The 14,007-nt window shown below is 39.1% G+C and overlaps 1 protein-coding gene across 2 annotated transcripts in view; it reads right to left on the bottom strand.

Moving 5' to 3' along the window:
* Positions 1–592: 592 nt before the first annotated feature.
* Positions 593–14,007, bottom strand: part of LOC101163788 (VPS10 domain-containing receptor SorCS1) — a 167,268-nt gene continuing 153,853 nt past the window's right edge. The window contains exons 22-27 of one of the 2 annotated variants that reach the window (XR_002292451.2): positions 12,673–12,785; positions 9,684–9,818; positions 8,151–8,250; positions 7,622–7,727; positions 5,386–5,539; positions 593–2,856 (exon numbers count right to left, since the gene is read on the bottom strand). Coding sequence is in view for 1 of the 2 variants with exons in the window: in XM_011488553.3 (XP_011486855.2) it covers positions 2,795–2,856; positions 5,386–5,543; positions 7,622–7,727; positions 8,151–8,250; positions 9,684–9,818; positions 12,673–12,785 (674 nt within the window). In the remaining variant the exon portion in view is untranslated. Of the gene's footprint in view, positions 2,857–5,385; positions 5,544–7,621; positions 7,728–8,150; positions 8,251–9,683; positions 9,819–12,672; positions 12,786–14,007 lie in introns of both variants that reach the window. The other variant, XM_011488553.3, reaches the window with a different exon arrangement.

Raw genomic sequence — 14,007 nt, 5'->3', positions numbered from 1 at the left:
TAGCTCCATAAGAAGAGCTATCTTAGCGGTCACTTGCTCCATGAAAGGATACAACGTACCTCGAATATCATCAAGAATCTTCTTAAGGTCTTCGTAGTCATAGTTTTTCTTAGGGGCCATGGTCAGCTATCTTATTTTGGAGAAAATCAACTTTTAAGTCACTTGAAGATAGATAGATGTTGATAGATGAAGATAGTTGTGATCACTATTTTCTTTTTTTGACTGGTCTCCAGGCTGCTGCTCTTAAACTACACTTAAAAGTAATCCCATCCATCCATCCATGTAAAACAATTTGTTTTAGGATTTCTTCCATCTGCCACACACCTCTCTCCAAAGTGGCCTACAGATTTCTTGAAATTGGGGGCAAAGTGGGGTCAAGTATCTTTTCCAATGACTGTCTTCCTTAGGAAATATGCCCCCCCCCCATTTACCACGATTTCTTTTACTGGGAGTAGAGTATTGTACCCGAGTGTGCAAAGAACCTTAGAGAACTTAATAAGGAGAGAGAAAAATATTAATGATAATTTTTTTGTGTCATTCATGGGTGGAAGATTTCATTTTGAAATCCTTTGAAGTTACAAAAACCCAAATGCAGTAAACAGACTTCTTTCCATTTAATAAATATGATTGTAAATGCATTAAACAATTACACACAGCACAGTTGAGGTCAAACAAACCACTGTAACATCTTACCATCTGTTCTTATACAAAATCTGTACAGTATTAAAACCCTTTTTTTTATATTTTTGTTATAACATATTTCTCTACAAAAATAATTATCTTGCTAATTCTGCAGGGGGGGAAGAGATGGTGAGAAAGCTCAACTTGATCATTACCCTTTGGTGCTGTCGCATCACAGCTTATGAAACAGTTGGTCAGACTTCCTGTCTGCCGTCCGGTGAAACTTAAAATCAAGACGCACTTTCAGACCCAGTCTTTCTTTCCTGGGTGGTGGGCAGGTAGGCCCCAGACAAGCTAATAAACCAAGAGCCAGACAGAGAGAAGTTGATTATTTTTTAAATTTAGACCACAGTTCTTGTGGATCACTGTAGATCCTTCTGTGAGTTACTAGCTTTTAATGGCAAAAAAAATATTTCTAAATATCATCTATTTAATAAGGTCTCAAATATTAAAGTCAGCTCTCAAGGTCTGAAAAACGTACAATGCTTTGTTGTGTTGTTGGTTGGTGTAATCAGACATTTACTAAACCTCCACATTCATCATTCCAAAAAATAAATAGTATATATTTTTTTGCAGTTGCAACTTTTAAAGCCACTAACTTTGTTGTAAAGTTTTAAAAAAGCTGCTTCAAAATTAAGCTTTTGGGCTCCAACAAAACAAAATCCAATACTTGTTTTTGACTAGCATAAACATGGTTAGTAATACCTCCAGATAGAATTCAGACATCTATATTGACTGACTATTTTGTGGATCTTTTGGGAAGAATCTTTAATGGATTTTCTACTTGTAACTTAATACAGTGAACCTTAACAAAAAAAGGAATCTTTCTATGTTGTAATCTTTGCTGACCACGAATGTTAAAGTTGGTTAATCTTGATTATAGTGAGAGCTAATAGGATCATCATAACACAGGATTAACTGTTGCAATATTGTTTTTCCTTTTTTAATGTCTGCAAACACTCCCTTTGGATCCAATTGCCTTCCAAGAATAAAACACGGGAAAGCAAATGGAGCAACGCTGCCAATTCGATATTAAAATCTAAGAGATTTCAAGTACAAAGTGCTCAACAGGCCTCGACTAGTTAAGCAGCCATGCAGCTTTCTTGTTCCAGCAGAATGTTTTAATGAGCCAGAATGAAGACTGGGTCTACACCAGAGTGGGTCGGGACTTGAGCCCAAATGTGTCACCAACCTTAGCGAGCATTAAGCTTGGCACACCACATTAAGTATTCAAACAGTCTCCTCCATCTCCTTTAACGTCTCTCTGTCTGACTTTTTCTAGCTGCCTGCTTTTTAGAATTTTTGGAAATTAGAATCTCAGAAACATTCCAACATCCACCTGAAGTTTGACACCTTATTACAAAGTTTCAGTGCCATACATCTCTTCTTCCAATCCCAAAAGGTCCATTGGTATCTGACACTGTGGAAGGGTGTCAAGAGGCATCCTCGCAGTCCAGTTAAGCACAAAACATTTTACAAAGTGGCATAAACCGCACCAGAAGCATAAGTTTAACAGCAAATTTTAAATCAAAGTTAACCCAGCCTGACTGGTGTTAATATTAAAAAAAAAAACAATTGTACAAAATGTGTTTTGTGCCATAAATCAGCTTTCTGAGGACAGTAGACCAAAAGCTTTTGAAGTATACATATGTTATAACCGGATTGCTTTTTAGTATGACATTTGTTATTAAAATACACACATTTCTAACAGACATTCATGATTTACAAAATAAATGTGAATTTTACTTTAACAACGCACTTAAGAAAAGTATTTTCCCATGAATAAATATTACATCATTGCTGTTAGCCTTGAACAGCAAGCCGATATGAGATATGCAAGAAAATCCAAGACGCTGATGTCCTTTACACGCCTTCCTCTCCTTCTTGCTCGCTATCCTTCATCGACGACGTGTCTGACTCATGGAACTAACTGTCAGACAGGTTAAAAAAGAAAATCAAAACCTGTACACAGTTTCTTCTGGTCTGAACAGTAGTACGAGTCAGCAGGGTCCCACATGCACAGGTATAAAGCTCAAAACCATTGTGTCCCAAAAGATGAAAAAAAAAAAAGAAACATCCTTGACTTAGCTGGAGCGTTAATCCAGTGCAGAGTTCAGACAATGTATGTGGGAAGTTCTGTGGAGAATGTCACGTGAACATGAGGCTTCAAACATCCTAAGGAGAGGTGACAAAGAAATAGGTTAGGTTGCATTTCTGCATTGTGTTTGTGCAGTTGTTTCTAGTTTGCTATAAAAAGCTTCTACAGCACATATGTCAAACTCAAGGCCCGCGGGCCATTTCATGTGGCCCGTCAGAGCATAAATGTTTTTAATTTCTTAGAATAAAAAATTAAAAATTGAAGAAAAATCAATGTGTGGAACACAGATTAATGTAAAATGTGAATGGTGAAGCCTAATTTCACTTCTTTGACATCACCATTAACATTGACAAAGACACTTTATACAGAGATCAGCAGCTGTCATGGGATGTTGTTACAAAAAACCAAAATGCAGGAGACCAAATTGATACATTAGGAATACATACTGGAAAAATCAAATGTGGGTCTAAAAAAAGGGCAAGAGATCTTAAGAGAGATCAGAACCATGGGCTTAAAATGACTGAAGGGAACCAAAAAACTAAAGTGTGTTACAACAACGACTGTCATGAAAAGTTGTGCATGAGACCAAAGACTGGATGAAATAAGAATAGGTTTTTGAAAAAACGCAAACTTGCATTTAAAATACTGGCAAAAGATCTGACAGTGTAACCAAAACCATGAACTTAACATTAAACCATATATATCTGTATATAATGATTAAGATAGTGGTTAACTGACTAGACACAATTACCATTTAGATGAACACCTTACTCTTTGAAAAAACTGTTGACTGTAAAATCCAGAAAGGTTAACAGAGAGAAAATGTAGATGGATTAGGGTAGATTAATTGGCTGGTATTTGGTGATTCTGAAAACAAAACATAGACAAGATGATTGAGGACGGCTTTGTAAGGGAAGTATGCTGACTAATAGTGTGTAACCAGAACAGGAGAGTTTACTTTTTATACCCAGTTTCCCTTGAAGATGGTGGAGGTACTAGAAAGAAGTTGGAAGAGAAGATTTTGCATTGCTCTTGGAAAAGTATGAGAAAGTCCCCCTCGTTTCTTGTTTCTAAAGACATTCCAATGGTTGTAGACTTTAAACTGGAGCAAGGTTGGGAACGGAGACTGAACTGACTATGTGGGTTTGGACTGAATCGTGATTGATGGCCAAAACCTGATGGAAAATGTGTGCTCACACACAGGTTGGAATAATTAAGAAAACCTTACAAACTCATCTTAGTAGAAACACCGAAGGCAACCCATGCAAAGGGAACAGGGTGAGAAGCACGAGCTTAATTGCATCGGAGGAGGAGACAGAAAATTAGAGGAAGAAAAAGGCCAAATGAGGGCTGCATGCAGGAGACGCATGACCATGTCATTTCCTGATTTTTTTTCTGGTTTGCTTTCACACACAGCGGTGAGCAAATAACTGAAGTAAACTGAAAACAAACGCATTCCAGCTGCTAATGTCAGGGCCTAATTGGCAGAAGTGAGCCCTAACCAACAGAGGAAAAACAACATTGAGAAGTAAACCTCCACTTTCTCTCTACTCCATGTTTATCCATGACACATTACTAAACTTTGTTATCATTTACAATTTCTAAAATTTCATTGCATTTCTGCCAACTTAATTTCATTACAATTAGTCATCTCAACTGTTTGCTTCTGTAGACAGTCATTAGAGCATTACATTGATATAAACTACAGCAGAGTACTTTTGTAAGAAAAACCGAGATCCTAGTTCTCAGGTGGACCAAAGTTAACATGTTGGGCCGTACCAGAGTTACTGTTAAAAGCAGATTTTTAGAAGAGAAACGTGTCAGTGTACATGCATTCTGATATACCCTCACCCCTTGTGTATATATCAACATCAGTCAAATGCTAAAAGAAAATTGTTATAAATTAACATTTGTCTCATAATCTGGCTTTTAAAACACCATTCCTGTTAATACGTTGAGTTTAATCAATGTTTTAGGCTTTGAACTAAGTAAGAAAGGACCGGCAAATGTATAAAAACTTGAGATTCAAACAGCAAGTCCTGGGAGATGGGTACAAATTATTTTGGCACTAATGTGACTGACAATAAATTTCAAAATAAAAAATCTAAAGTAAGCTAACCCACACCGACAGCAGTTTTTCTGCTTAGAAGACTGACTGCAAGTGGCAACAGACACAACATTACAGCCAAAGTAGGAAAAACAGAGGGGTAACAAATGACAGGAAAAAAACAGCAGAAATGAAACGTGAAGTGATGAATGTGGAAATGACACCATTCACATATTTTAGTCTCCTCAAAGCCTGAGATTAGCTGAGCAGAGCCAAATGTTCTGCAGGTTTATGATGCTCCACTAAAATTGATCCTGGGCTTTTCTTCCATTCCCCAACCATCTGTTCTCTCAGTCAACAGCAGAAAAGAGAGCGATTTGTTAATCGTACCAAAAAGAAGTCACAGTATTTTGTGCCAAACTCAGTTTAGTTTAGCTCTCCCTCTGATTGGACCATTTCACTGAGAAAAACGACAGGATGAGTGACACAAACACAAACATGAGGACAATGAGGGGAAACGTGGACTGAGGATTTCAAACAAATGTAGGCGGGGATTCACCAATGGGCCGTGAGGAAAACTCTGAGTCCAGGATCTCCAAAGAATGCACCAAGTCCTGCTGTGAGCTGGGCGTGGCCTCCGATGGATTCACTGGACTCTTCATTTCTTGTTCTTTTTCGTTCTGCATCTGCGCATAGACGTTGAGGCCTGGGATCTTCCTTGAGAAAAGATTCACAGTGAGGCAAGTGGACAAAACTAGCTAGCTAACATGTGAAGGTGTGAGGCCATGTTGTTTACAAATGTGAATGTCAACTTGTTCCACATAGACCCTGTGGGACTTAACCTATTGATCTGGTCCATGTTTTTGGCACTAAATCAAGCCCAAGTAAAGGGTGTCCACATCCATTTTCTAACTATTTAACACCTATAAGCACGGCAGGGAAGTCTAAAGGGAACCATAGGACATCCACACATTCTACAGCTAATGCTATGGTCACATATCCCAAAATGCCACAGTGTGGGGACCTAAATGCAGATTTTTCAGCAAAGTTGGCAGGTGGCCGGACAGCACCATTTGCAAACTGTAGGTGGCAGCCGCATTTTTACATGCTGTGCAATGGCCGGGGAGGTTTTCGGAAAATAAAATGGCAATCGGTCAGTGACCGCTCTGACACATTTCGAGGTTGCGCAGTGGCAGTCCAGTAACAAGCAGAATAGCTTGTTTTTTTTTATATACCCCCGGGCTACCAGGCAGTTGGAGGCCAGTGGGACTTGAAATGGACAGCTGCCGTCCAGAGACATTAACACATCGTCAAATCAGAGTTGCAGCCATCCCGCAATCCAGCTGCCCCCGCCCTCTGGCCGCCCAGCTATTGCCTGATTTTGTAATGGGGTCATCCGCGCCTGACTGACTGATGCCTGATGGCCGCCTGACTGCTGCAGTCTACATTCATCACCACGCCAATGATGTTCAAAGAATAGGAGAATGGCAAGAAATGGTGGCAGTTGGATTTGTGACCAAAGCATTAATCTCCATGCTCCATGGAAAGGCTCATCTAGAAGACTTTTTGCTGATCATCAAAGTAGTTTCCTCAGTTCTGAACTGAAGAAGCTACTCATTCAAGTTGAACCTTTAAAGTCCAATTGCCTTGAACAGCAGAATTCCTGGAAAACTTAAGATTCAACTTGCCTGGAGCTGCCTACCAGGAACTAGAACTTAATTAATTAAAAATGACCTAAAAGCATCTTTGGTGTGAGCACCAAGATCAAACTTGGGAGTGGATCCAAGAACAGATGGAGAAGCTGGTTTTAAGGTGTAGTCACACCAGACCATTCCACTCACATCAAATAGATTTGACCCCAAACGTCAGTTTGGTTGACTACTGCTTTCTACTTTATGCTTTATTTTCTAATCACCCACAAGGCCTTCTTTCCATTTAATGACAGATTATGACCCCACAGAAAGAGTCCATTTTGCTGCTGTGGAGGGTAATTTTCCACAGTTGCAATGTGCTGTGACATTTTAGGAAGATAAAAACCCTGTGGGCTTGCACATGTTTGCAGTCACTGCAGCACAAGCTCACAGTGAAATGAACTGTTGCAGGGAAATGGAGTCAGTCCTGCTAAAAGGGTAAATTCGACATCAATAGGATACAGAGGTTTTCAGTTAATCAGATTCCTTGACAATATTGTATGATTGTGTGACACACATTGGGAGGAGTGAAATGAAAAGGAAAACTGAGCAGTAGTTGTTTTTTGTTTTTTTTGGAGGGACAGAATCGCTACAAATGCCACAGTAACATGTTAAAAACACCAAAACTGAGATTTTCATAGACATGGATCCTTAAAAGTGTTTCTGTTGAAAGCAGTCAAGAAAAAAATGATGGCTTTAATTTAATCTCTGGAGATTTTGATACAACTATTAAACCTTAGCACATCTGGTTTTTCCTTAGTAGTTCACAAAAAATCTAACAGAATATAAATGTACATTAAAAAATCAAAAACAAAGAAACAGAAATCAATTAGTGCAGATAACCACAAGTCTACATATTCTACATGTTCTCCAGAATTTAACTTCAACTATTCATAAAATACAATCTCTTCTTGCAGCCTCATAGTTATCATATCATTTGGAGGGATTGAAAGAAATTGCTGCAGAATCCCAACAATTCTCTTTAATCATGTTTATGTAGTGTGGAATGCATCCAAGTCTTTGGCAGGTAGATACTCATATTTGCCAGAAAATTGTAAACCCTTCCAGCTTTTCACAAAATCACAGCTGCAAAGGCGACTTTACCTCTTGAATTTGTAGATGACAAATATGGCTAACCCCAACACCACTACTGAAAGCAGCATGAGCATGGCAGAGCCGCTGTGGTTCTCGCTGGTGTCCACTAGGGGCGCTGCAGAGACAGGAAGACAAGCACCAAAGAGCATAAAAAAACACAAAAAGTTGCACAGACTGTATTTCCAACCAGCTGACTCATGCAGTGAGTGGGGTGCGGAAATGGCACCCATGTGAATCATACATATGGACTTCTCTTACTCTTTATCTTATAAGCCCCTTTAGGACAGAAGCAGCATCCCCAATAGGAAGAGGCACACATACGTGTTACGTTGCTCACTCTCTGAGTGTCTCTGAGTAGCTAAATGGTGGGAGCCAATCACACACAGGGGTGGGATTATTAGTTGAGGAGGGGGCAGAAAGATATTAAACATAAACCTGACTGTCCACTGAGCCTACATGTCATGCTTTTTGTTTATCCCACTCACTACAGAATGTCTGTGGTTGCTTGAAACAAACCAAAACAGCTGTGCTTGTTTACCTGCTGACAGGTGGGCTGCGTGCACCGTGACTTGGACACCCGGGCGCAGCATGAACTGGACAAGGTTCTGATTTAGGGCACTCAGCACAACTTCAGAGAGCTGTTGAGACACAAGTCAGGGTTGCTTTTTTTAACAGTGAAAAAAATGTATATAGTTCTTTCAGAATAAAATACACCCTGTGTCAAATAAAACCCAGACATACTGCAGCAGATTTACAGGTTCATATTTTCAGATTAAAGATTCACTTGAATTTAAAATCCAAGACAGACAAGTCAAACGTGACATTTTCTATCATCTTAACCCTTTTTCTTGTGACAAAATTGGCATAGAATCAATACTTTTAGCTATAAATGTAAACACTGTTACATACTTTAAGAAATTAATGTTTTACCCCCTATGTTCAAGATAAACTCTTAAACTCCAAGCCTTCACCTGCAGGATGGTTTAACAGCTTTAAAAAATGAGCCTCATGTTCTTGTTGTCTCTGGAACATTCTGCTTTCATGCATAATGCATACCACGCACCACACTTGTTCACCTCTCTGGAGACCGGCACATAACCTTCTGCACTGAGAACATCTCACCCCGATAACTGCTGGTCAGATTAGAGCGACCCGGAGCTTTAGACTTCTGAAACAAGCTTTCATTTTCTGTAGTTCTCTCCCAGGCTCCCACACAGTCTAAAAATGAACTGGTGCTGTTTTTTAAATGGGTTGATATTCAGCTATTTAACATTTGTGAAACTCCATAACAACCAAACTCCATCTTTAGTTTCTTCTAACTTCTCTCTGCTGCCGAGTTCATTCATCTTATCTGCCTCATTTGCTAAATTAATTGTGATCTGAGTAATTTCTGTATTCCTTCATCCCCCTTTGTGCTACTGAGCTGTTTAAATTTAGTCTATGCTTTGACTAATTACTTTTTCTCGCAGTGTACCGGGTCAGCACATCTATCACACCTGATAATAAGCAGAGTCTGCTCTACACTTTAAAATGCCAACCTTGAATAGAGATTTATGGATTTCCAGAAGATCGAGCAGGTGTGAACAGAAGGGAGACTTCCTTCTCTACATGTTAGTTTCTTCCCACAGAGGGAGGTGGGGGTGGTGACTGGGTGTATTGCGTTATTATCAGTCATTATGTGTTACGTTAGGATCATAATTTAGATCGTGTAGATATGCCTGTGATTTAGATGCTCTCCGCCCAGCAGCATGTGGCTGAAGGCGCTTTCAAGTCTCTCCGTCTGATAACTTGTTAATACTTGTCTGGCTTATTGATGAGTCTGTTGCAGAGGCTCCTCAGGCGTTTTGCAGAATTATTTTCACTGGGGAGAACCAGCATCTCTGCAGTGGATCAACACTGACATCTGCTGGAGGGAACAGGAACTCGATGTTGGGATTTTACCAGAGCAATTACAGGGTGAGTCATAGATCCGACAAAAGAGGGGAATGATGTAGTGAAGCCGGTGTGAGGATTACAAGGTACCATTTATCTAACTGCAGAAAAACTGGTGATGCTTCAGCTGTTTCCTCACCTGGTCCAGATGAGCAGAGCTCTTCTCTGGTTTCCCCTCCGTTAATTGTTTGTCTGGCAAGAGGAAAAACTCTGCTGTTGTGGGCAAACCTGGCAGTACTGTGACCAGCAGCTGATCTTCTCTCATGCCCGTCGCCTGGAGGAGAGCAGGAGGAAGATGAGGGTCAGAACATTACTGCACTGGCCTGAGATTCGGGTCAGAACTAATGCATCAGACTGAGTACGAATTTTCTGGAAAAATGACATTTTTGAGAACAAACACTTAAAGACCCACTCCAAACAAAATCATGTTTTTGGATTGTTTTTTTTAGCATTTTTCTCATAAGCTCTCTGCTCCGCTCAATTCTGATGCATCCACTTACAGACCAATAGATCCATGTATGTCTTTGTTTTCCTCGTCCGAGTAAAACTGCTCACCATTTTTTGTTGCACCGGTAATGTTAAGTTGGGGAAGTGAGGGGGGAGAGTTGAAACAGGAGAGAGTCTAAACAAAAGGGTTAATGGGAAAAGAGCACAGGCTTACTCCCAGCCAACAGTATCCCCCACAACTCAGAGGCAGATTTCTGATAAACGACATCCCAGAAAACAACACAAGTATTTTATTTTTTGACTAATCAATGCTCAATAATCTTGATTAAAAGACCATTGGGAACTCTTTTCTCCGTTTGACTTGTTGAACTGCTCAAAAAAAGTGCGACTAACAATTATTTCAAGATATGAAATTATATTCACTACTAAAGATTAAATCTAGGTCCCCCAAAATCCCACGATGCATGCCACATCCTGTATTTGACCAAGTCCCAAAATGTATGCGTTAAGTTTAAGAGTCTAATTATTGTTTATGATTGAGCAGAAATTAGTTTTAAGTTAAGTTCTGACAAAAGAATCGTAGTTCTTTAAAGGTAAAAAACTGAAAAAGATCCCTGTCGGGTTCAATTCTCATCCAACCATTGTGCGATTTATTATTTTTACTGATGATTGATGGAAAACAAATTTATTCAAAACTCTAACACAAAATATAATTTAGATGCCAAACATGTCCAGATGCAAGTTTCTGTCCCATCAGAGGATCGGAAGAGAATGCCGACATATTTATCTGTGATGTTATGGGAATGGAGGCAAAAATCACATTTTCAAAATCATTTCTTACAGAACAAAATGCAAAATCAAGCCAAATTTTAGGTCAATACCAGTGCAGAATCATTCGAGAAGAAAGCCTGCCAACATTTTAAAAGCTATCACTTATGTATTTTGAAGGTTTCAAAACAAAAGCACCCCGAAAGCTCTAAAGGGCCAAAGTTGATCATAGCCAGTCGCCAATCACAGGTATTAAACTTTACATAAAGGAAGTTTCGGATATAAATGTTTTTTTTTTGTTTGTTTTGTTTTTTTTACTTTAGTGTCCATTACTAAAATCAATAAAAACAAGGACCCGGATGACAGATCAGCTCATTGCAAATCGATTACACGGCATCCACATGGCTTTGTTAACAGAGCTAAAAGTTTGTTGCCTCAGTTTTTTTTGGGTCTTTTTTTTTTTACAAAATTGAATAGAAGGGTCCAGCATTAAGCAGCATAATCCGAATTCTTCAAGCTTCTCCCTTTTTTGAAGTAGTCTGCATGAATGAAAAACTTTACTGCCTTTTCTTGTTACTTGAAGTATTAATTCTGCAGAATTATTATCCTAATCACAAGTTGACTGAATATTCATTGAATTATTCATCTTCCCATCCGTTTGTTCCCTTTTGGTTTCACATGGCTGCGGGCGGAGGCAGGGGACAACCTGGACAGGTCGCCAGGGCCACAATCACACACCCATGAGCACTCGCATTCACATCCATGGACAATTTAGAGTAACCAATTAACCTATGAAGCATGTTTTTGGATGGTGGGAGGAAGCCGGAATCCCCAGAGAAAACCCACACATGCATGGGGAGAACATGCAAACTCCACACAGAAAAGGTCCCCCATTGAAGTTCTGTTTCAGGTCCCCCCAGCTGGGACTTGAACAAGGGGCAAGAGACCTAACCCCTGCCCCACCGTGCAGCCCTGACTGAATATTAATCAATTGAAAAATTATTCATTAATCATTAAAAGTAATTCAAAAACGGCATGCTTTCTGTCAAAAAACTTTGTAGAACAATTTGCTTCTTTTAACTTACATTTACTGTCACTACAGTAAATGTGTTACTGTTACGAACACTTTGAAAGTAGATCATCAGTTATCAGTTCACATTTTAGAAAATTGTGTGGAGCTTTTTAAATCTCATAAGAAATATCTGAGTTTCGCTCAGTTCTAAAGCATTTATAGGCAGTAACAAGTTTTATGAATATCAAAAGTATGAAAATGTACTGCTGTGAAAAAGGTGGACTTCATCCACTGATTCCAGATAACTTGCTGCAGTAAATATTTAGAACAATAAAGCTATTGTGTCAAGTCCACATTTTTTCCCACATATTCTGCCTACTAAGCCTTAAGGCATGAAAAGAAAAAGATTTCATGTCAGGGAAAAAAAGCAGAAAAACTGGGCATTGACTGCTGACATGAATATATTTTTGGCATATATTTTGGATCAAAAAGCATGAAAAAATCTGATGCAAGGAGCGGGAAGGCCACCTTCCTGGGATGATAATTATATTGACATTCTGAGGACATTTTAAGAAACTACAAGTTAATGGGTCCAACTCTGGAGCTGACGTGTTCTGTGAGAATTTTAAGTCATTTTTCACACTTAACAGCTCACGGAGCGCTCGTCTGCCCTGAGGTCAGTGCAGAGCATGCACTGTGACATTCATCCCCCAGTACGTTTCAGTATCCCATGCTCCTGTGTGACCTAGAACTGCAAGCTGCTCTCTTCTGCCTCTCTGCTTAGTATTTTACATCGTAAAGACTTGGATCAGATCTCAGCTCTGGGGAAATCGTGTTGTTTGGTGGAACTTTTGCAAGAGTAAAGCTCTGGCTTCTATGAAAGCAGCTGAGAGCGCTTCACCTGGATCAGAGAGTTCCTGATGACCCGGCTCACATCCAGCCTCCATTCTGCAACGTCCGGGTTGTGCTCGTCTAGGTTTGATGAAAAGGCGAGCAGATGAGAGCGGAAAAACTCTGCAGGGAGAAAAGATAAGTGTGTGAGATGCTTTTTTTCCCCCCTTTCATCTTTTCTTTATGTGGAGCTCAGCCTTCAGATTTAACTCATAGACTTTATAATTTCTCATGAGAAAAACACAACACATCATGAATTTAATCAGGTTATAAATCCCTTTCTTGAATTGTTTTCATAAAAACTCATCGAGTTAATCTTCTCACATTCTTCTTCATTTAGTATTTTGCGTTGTACCACATACTTTTCCTTATTGAGCTAATCTACCATTTTGCATTAAATGTAAACATTTTGAAGAATGCGTATCTTTATTAAATCCTAAATATGCTTCTTTTTTCGTCAGCTAAATTAGCAGTAACTGTACAAATAAGGAATTTTTATAAAAAAAAATGCATTTTCAGTGTAGTCTGGCTTGACTGAACGTTTTTGTGTTTAGAATCCTTTTTAATCTTCCTTTTAGTTGTCTTACACATTTCTAGCAAATTAAGAACAACTACTAAAAAAAAAATTTGATGGTATTTGTATCAAATTTCAATGTTTGTATTTTAAATTACAGTAATTTTTCAATGCATTTTTTAAGGTTAAAGTTACTGTTTTGCTATTTATTTAACTTAAAATGTTTTAGCATGAAGATTTAGGGTTGAGCTTTTTGTGGCTATTTTTAGCTAATTGAGCATCGTAATGTTGCATGTTTTTTAGAATTATTTATCATGTTCTATATAGGTGCTTCTTGGTCAGCCTTCCAGACTACTTTTTCCCCTTTAACTTCTTTTGTTTTTGTTTTTGTTTAGATGGAATCACAGATCGCTGAGATCACTGCTTTCAGACTCTGTCTCACTCAGCCTCATTAGGGCCCGAGCACGGAGTGCAAGGACCCTATTGTAATTCGAATGTTTATTAGGGCCCGAGCACGGAGTGCAAGGACCCTATTGTATCTGTTAGGTTTATTATTAGGGCCCGAGCACGGAGTGCAAGGACCCTATTGTATCTGTTAGAGTTATTATTATTAGGGCCCGAGCACGGAGTGCAAGGACCCTATTGTATCTGTTAGGTTTATTAGGGCCCGAGCACGGAGTGCAAGGACCCTATTGTAATTCGAATGTTTATTATTATTATTATTATTATTATTATTATTCTACCGGAAGAGTCGCCTTTTTGAGGCCTTTAACATACCCCAAAACTCACCAAATTTGGCACACACATCAGGAGTCGCGAAAAATTTCGTAT

The sequence above is a fragment of the Oryzias latipes genome, chromosome 1 (genome assembly GCF_002234675.1).
Source record: "Oryzias latipes chromosome 1, ASM223467v1".
Lineage (NCBI taxonomy): Eukaryota > Metazoa > Chordata > Actinopteri > Beloniformes > Adrianichthyidae > Oryzias > Oryzias latipes.
The sequence above is the reverse complement of the archived record's forward strand: the minus strand, read 5'-3'. Positions and strand labels throughout refer to the sequence as shown.